This window comes from Arabidopsis lyrata (genome assembly GCF_000004255.2).
Source record: "Arabidopsis lyrata subsp. lyrata unplaced genomic scaffold ARALYscaffold_295, whole genome shotgun sequence".
NCBI classification, from domain to species: domain Eukaryota; kingdom Viridiplantae; phylum Streptophyta; class Magnoliopsida; order Brassicales; family Brassicaceae; genus Arabidopsis; species Arabidopsis lyrata.
Genome location: NW_003302341.1, coordinates 2,413 through 9,295, shown reverse-complemented (window position 1 = coordinate 9,295; position 6,883 = coordinate 2,413). Strand labels below are relative to the sequence as shown.

Genomic DNA, 6,883 nt, shown 5'->3' with positions numbered 1-6,883 from the left:
ATGGTCAAGTCTTCTTTTTCTTCCTTTTCAAATGGAATTTCTTAAATTTGAAAACGTATTTCTTTATAGTAATAAAAAGAGGTTACTTTTTAGTATGAATATTAATATTTAAAGTTCATTGTTTAACACTTCAAAGAATGTTCATCCATTTTATATATATATATATATATCGGATAGTGGCTAAACACCAAGACCAACGCCTTTTTTATGTGACGGATATTCGATTTCTCTCCCCGCGGCTGAGGAAAAGTAATCGTTAGATGTGTCGAATAAACTTAAAGCAACCCTAAACATGTTGATCCACTATGAAAATATTAAACTTCTCATGTTATTATTGTTAATTAGAATTATTTATACTACGGAGGAATTTTGGAAGATATTGTACTTTATAAAAATAAATTAATTTTGAAGGAAATTCCAATGAAAGTTTCGAGCATATTAATCAAAGATTTGTTTACCAATTTATAGAAAGTCAAATACACAACTTTAGTTTGTATAACTTCTTAGTATAAACAAAATGCTTTGAATATGTACTAGGTCAGAGTTTTTTGAAGATATAAAAAGGATAACAACGAACATATAATGATCATATAAGTAACTTCAAATTCTAAAAACCATCAATGATGATTACCTCCAAATCTATAGCTCTAATAATAATCTTCTTATTATATCTAGTTTCTTGTGTTTCAAGTCAACGAGAAATTAAGTTTCTTAACCATGGCTTCCTCGGGGCTAATCTCCTCAAGTTCGGCTCCTCCAAGGTTCACCCAAGTGGCCTCTTGGAATTGACGAACACTTCCATGAGGCAGATAGGTCAAGCTTTTCATGGCTTTCCCATACCCTTGTCAAACCCTAACTCCACAAATTCTGTTTCTTTCTCCACAAGCTTCGTCTTCGCCATCACTCAAGGACCCGGCGCACCAGGCCACGGCTTAGCTTTCGTCATTTCACCCTCGATGGACTTCAGTGGGGCTTTTCCCAGCAATTATCTCGGCCTCTTCAACACCTCCAACAATGGAATCTCCTTGAATCGCATTCTTGCAGTTGAATTTGACACCGTGCAGGCCGTTGAGTTAAACGATATTGATGATAATCATGTTGGTATCGATCTAAACGGAGTGACCTCCATTGAGTCCGCACCAGCGGCATATTTTGATGACCGAGAGGCCAAGAACATAAGCTTGAGGCTGGCGAGTGGGAAACGAATTAGAGTCTGGATTGAATACAACGCAACTGAGATGATGCTCAATGTCACGTTGGCTCCTCTAGATCTCCCGAAGCCAAGTATACCTCTTCTCTCGAGAAAACTGAATCTTTCTGGGATTTTATCCCAAGAACATCATGTTGGATTCTCTGCGGCCACGGGAACTGTAGCTAGCTCACATTTGGTTCTAGGTTGGAGCTTTAACATCGATGGCACAGCATCAGAATTTGATATCACGAAGCTTCCTTCTCTTCCAGACCCGCCGCCTCTATTGTCTCCGTCCCCAAGTCCTCCGGTTTCAGTCAAAAAAGATTCGAACAACATGAAGCTGATTATTATCTGCGCTACATCAGGAACGTTTGTAATCGTGATCTTGATTCTCTTAGGGTTTTGGGTATTCCGTAGAAAGCAAACATTCTTTACAGGAGGTGCAAGGAAATTCTCCCACCAGAAAATATCGAGCGCAACAGGAGGTTTTGACAACTCTAAACTCTTGGGAGAGAGAAACTCTGGGAGTTTCTACAAAGGGCAGCTTAGTCCCACAGAGATAATTGCCGTAAAGAGAATTACTTGCGCCACAAGGCAACAAAAGACAACCCTAATAACCGAGATCGATGCAATTTCCAAGGTAAAACAAAGAAATCTTGTTGATCTGCATGGTTATTGCAGCAAAGGAAACGAGATCTATCTAGTTTACGAGTATGTCCCCAACGGAAGCCTAGACCGGTTCTTGTTCAGCAACGACCGCCCTGTTCTCACCTGGTCAGACCGGTTCTGTATCATAAAGGGCATTGCGTCAGCACTTCAACACCTTCACGGTGAGGGACAAAAACCTCTTATTCACGGAAACGTCAAAGCCAGCAACGTACTCTTAGACGAAGAGCTAAACGCTCGACTAGGAGACTATGGGCATGGAAGCAGACACAGCACCACGGGACATGTGGCACCAGAACTAGTCAACACGGGAAAGGCTACACGTGACACAGATGTTTTTGAGTTTGGAGTGTTAATGATGGAGATTGTTTGTGGAAGAAAAGCTATAGAGCCGACAAAGCCACCAGCAGAGATAAGTTTGGTGAACTGGGTGCTTCAAGAGTTCAAGAAAGGGAATTTGTTACAGATCTGCGACACAAGAGTCAATAGAGAGAATTTGGTAGCTCGAGAAGTGTTGTTGGTTCTCAAAACTGGACTTCTCTGCGCGAACCGATCTCCAGAATCAAGGCCAATGATGAAGCAAGTGTTTCGGTTTCTCGATGGAACAGAACCTCTCCCTCATGATGACTACCTCTTCTATGGAGTCTAAAATGTGATCTCAAAACGTGTTTGTATCGAAGTGTTTGCGTTAAATAGTGTGATTTAAAGATTGGACCAAGATATGTATTAAACATGATAATGTGAATAAAACCTAGCTAGAATAGTATTTTACTCAATTTGTAAATTTGAAAATAAGAACATCTGGTTTTGAGAAATATTCTTGTTGATGGACAATCTTCTACTCTTCAGGGAAAATTAATATTACAAAAAATATATCTTTGATCTAATCTAAATGGTGTTTTGTTATGTCATTTTAGGATACATAGCTACGAAACTTTATGTGATGACTTCATATACAAGAATGGAATTTCCATTGAAAACATCTCTGTGGATGTCGGATTCACACACTCAAGTATCTATTAGGTGGGAAAGATTATTCTTGAGGGACAAAAGATGAATATGTAAAAACTTATAAATTGGTACGAAAAATTGCTATAGTATTTCTTTTCTCCCGAGGAAGACCCCCTTTACATGGCCATTGGCCTCTATATTTATACATAAATAAACGACATTAAAATGAGTAATTAAGCACAATTATTTCTTCTTAAATGTGTCCGTTTTGATTCTTCGGCTTTAATGCTCAACGTTTAAATTTGAGTTGACTCTGATCTTCATGGGCCTCGCCTTTTTGGCCCAAGTGTCCTTGAACCGACTTACCCGTGTCTTCTACACCGAACTCGTATCACAGTGCAGTCACTTCGGATTCTCGAAGTGGTGACAACCACTTCGACCGTCCCCTCGGTTCACGGGTCCAATGGGCTTCATCCTTTATGGGCCACCCGCTTGACTACGTGGCAATCTTTGGTTGGTCTCGTACTTCTGGTGCGGGATCCGACACCAACAATTAGCCCCCCAAGTTCTTCGAAGTGCTATTCCAATTCGGAGGACTTTAAATGCTCAAGTGGCCAAAGATTGCGCTCGAGAATCTTTCTGATTTCCCGCCGAAAATCTCATCACTCCTTTAATTTCGGCACTAGCCATTTTTAACCGAGTGACATCTGTCATCATTATGACCGTATATTGATTAATTACTATTAAAACGGGAAAAACCTTCCCACTTCCCACACGACTTCCGAGGCGGTTTCATCATTAGCTTGAGGTAACTTCTTTTCACCATTACTCTCTTTTTTTACTTTTGTACTTTAATCAAAACCTCTCTCCTCGTTCTTTCGCCAAAACCCTTCTTCGCCGGATCTTGAATTTTTCTTTCTTCCCAATGACTTCCGATTCCGATAGACCCGAGTCTCCGTCTTTCGATGAGAGGCGTTCTAGCAATGACGAGTGCACCCGCTCTGATGATATTGCCGGTCCGCACTATAGGTCCACTTGTACTCTTCAATCCCTCGAGCGGTTGAAAGAGCTTTGCCGGATTCCGCCGGAAATTATGGCGGAAGCACAAATAGCTTCCCCCACAGAATCCCCAGAGAACCATCGTGATGGTTACTTCTGTGTGTATGAAATTTATTTCAAAGGTTGCGGGCTGACCTTTCCTCTTCCCGAAGCCCTAGTTCTATACCTAGCGGCTCTTGAAATCGCTCTGCCCCAATTAACCCCAAATCTTCTCCGTACCATTCTTGGAATTATAACAATCGCGGCGGAGGCCGGTTACGTTATCGGAGTTGCTGAACTAAATGAGCTTCTGAGCGTGAGAAGTTCATCGAAGAAAACGGGGTATTTCTCAGCGTATCCCAATGCCAACAGGAACATCATTTCACATCTTCCGAACAAGGATGAAAATTGGCATCATCCTTGGTTTCTAATTAAGAAAACTCCCGCTTCGATTGGAAATCTCGCAGATTTTCTCCCTTCGAAGTGGTCTGCGAAACCTGGTAGTGATTAGGTTGCCCGTATCTTTCCCGATTACTTCTTTATCTTTATTGACTTACACTGTTGTTTCATTTCGCAGCTTTCATCGCTTCCAATCTCCCATCTGAAGAGTTCATCGAATTCTTCAAAATAATTCTTGAAGGGGAAACCCTTTGGAATTCCTTCACTCTTGAACGATTCCTAGAAGCTAACCACAGACTCAGGATGAGTCCGCCTGGTCATCTTCACCAAATTCCTCCCCCTCCCTCAACTCAGGGAATGTCATCTCGGGCTCTTGCGGCCAAGCGTAAGTTGCTTTCCAAGCCGATGGCTGAGGCTTGCGAGGAGAAGAAAAAGTTTCTCGCGACTTCTATAGACAAGAAGGACTACAGTAGAACCTTGCTGGTTGATGATGGCAGCACCGAGGGAGCTCGATCTGTCGCTTCCTTCAGATTAACTCCTCGTCGCGATCGTCGCGACTCACGTTCTCCTCGGAGGGATCGATCTCCTCGCCGTGATTCACCTCGTCCTTCCCGAGATGATTTTAGTAACGAACCAATTAAGAACTTGGTTCGCCGGAAGAGAGACAAGTCCTCTCGCAGCGACTCTTCTCCGCAGAGGGAAAAGTCAAGGGCCCGGACTGACCGCTCACCTCGGTCATCCCCTCCTTCTGAACCAATGGGTCCTCCACGACCGGTTGACATGTCCTCCTCTTCCCAGCCTGATAGTGGAAAGACCGCCCGGAGCGCGTCTCCGAAAAAGGGAGATTCTGAATCTCGAGATGCTCCCTCGAGGCTGAAGCCTGCTCTTGTACCTCAAGTCAAATCGCTTTCAGGTTTGGTGATTTACACACACTTAAACTTTTTGTCTTTATTAAAATTCCAATTTTTACAATTCTTCCTTCTTCGCAGCTATGGAGACAGAAGGCAGCGTCTTCCGATGCTTCAAGACCCGTTCGGGTTCGATCTTGGCAGATTTCAACAAATGGCGCCCTGCAATTCGTGAACGCTATTTGCTTCACGCTTATCATTCATCTCGGGTTAGTTCCGTTTTCTTCCCCCCTCTTTTTTTGTTTTTATTGTATTGCCATTCTGCGAACTGACTCGCCATCCCGGGTTCATGTATGATGCCAGGCTCATAGCGAACTTAACGACATGATCGAACATTACGAAGGGTTGGTCATTGGACGGGAGAAGGAGATTGATATGTGGAAGAAGAAATTCTCAGCTCTTGAGACTGAACTCAATTCCTCTGCTGGCTCCAAGCACGATCTGGAGGACAAAGTCGACAATTTAACATCCGAGCTCGCGCAGATAAAAGGGGAGCTGCAGGGTCAGTACGACCAGAACTTCAAACTCCAGGAAGAGTTTTCTGGTATTCAAGGTAGGCTTCAAGAGTCCGAATCAAACGCTGATTCCCTGAACAACCAACTCATCGAGCTCAACGCGAAGTACAAGGCGGTCGCCAAATTGCGTGACTCCGAGTTGGCGAGGTCGGCGTCAAAAGCCAGAAAAGAGGTCAAGGGACGCGGTATGGAGTTGATCCAAGGGGCCATCCGATTCATGCAGACCGAGAAGGCTAGGTCTGACTTGGAATCAGACATCAAGGAGCACGAGAGCAACCTGATCCTGCTGGATCAAATCCACGATGCAGATTTCTCCGAGGATCAAGAGAGAACCGAACTATCGGCTAATCTTTCTGAAAAACGGAGTCGCTTGGCAGCTCTTCCTACTTCGACCTTCAACCCTCAGGACTTCGAGGAATTCTTCACCGAATCGCCTCCTATAAGCGAATCAGGTCTAGACTGGGCAGGTAATGCTTGGCTCCTGATATTTATTACCTTTCCTTTTCTTGCACCTTTGATTGACTGGAATTATTATTCCTAGGCTCAAGTGAGGCGGAGGACGTTGTCCCGCCCGTAGCTCCTATGGTATCGGAGGTCACTCCGGAGGTTGGTTGTACCGCGGAGGGTGGTCAAGGAGCTTCATCTGATCAAGCAGCTGCCAAGGACGCGAATGAAGCTTCGACTGTTGAGCCGGATTCCGAGGTGGCTGCTGCTCCGTAGTGGGTGTGTCCACTTTAAATTGGGGATTGTCCCTTTATTTTTAAGACTTAATTTCAAACTTATTTTTGCCTAAGGAGGCTTTATTATTTTTTTTTTTGAACAAGATATTTGCCTGAGGAGGCTTTTAAACCTTTCTAGGTTGTGGCCCAAGGGGGTTTGGTTAAAATTATATGCGGGTTTGCAAAGTCCGCTTTTAACCTTTTGTGGCCTTGTGGCAATGCTTTCGAGATTTTTATGCTGATCAGACCTTTCTCTTTAGAATGCGAGAACTGAGCTCGGCTTAAAGCGAGTTCCCCATTTCGGGTTTAGTCAACTCGGTAAACTTGTTGGGTTTGAGCCTTAGAAACTTTTGTAGTTAATGCGACGGTTGCCCTTTCCCTTCTCAAGGAAAACGGCTCGTCTTTTAATGCAATAATTGCCTTTTCTCGATTTTCCAAAAATGGTTTAAACCACTTGGGTACGCTACCATTAATGAATTTATGGTTCCAAGACAA

The 6,883-nt window shown here is 43.5% G+C and overlaps 1 protein-coding gene across 1 annotated transcript; it reads left to right on the top strand.

The window, feature by feature from the left end:
• The first annotated feature begins 620 nt into the window (after positions 1-620).
• LOC9298679 (probable inactive L-type lectin-domain containing receptor kinase III.1) lies at positions 621-2,634 on the top strand. Its single transcript, XM_002862556.2, has one exon. The coding sequence runs from the start codon at positions 621-623 to the stop codon at positions 2,505-2,507; it is 1,887 nt and encodes a 628-aa protein (XP_002862602.1). The 3' UTR covers positions 2,508-2,634.
• The last annotated feature ends 4,249 nt before the right edge of the window (positions 2,635-6,883 follow it).

Coding starts and splice junctions, on each gene's coding strand:
- LOC9298679 (XM_002862556.2), top strand. CDS start 621: ATGATGATTACCTCCAAATCTATAGCTCTAATAATAATCTTCTTATTA.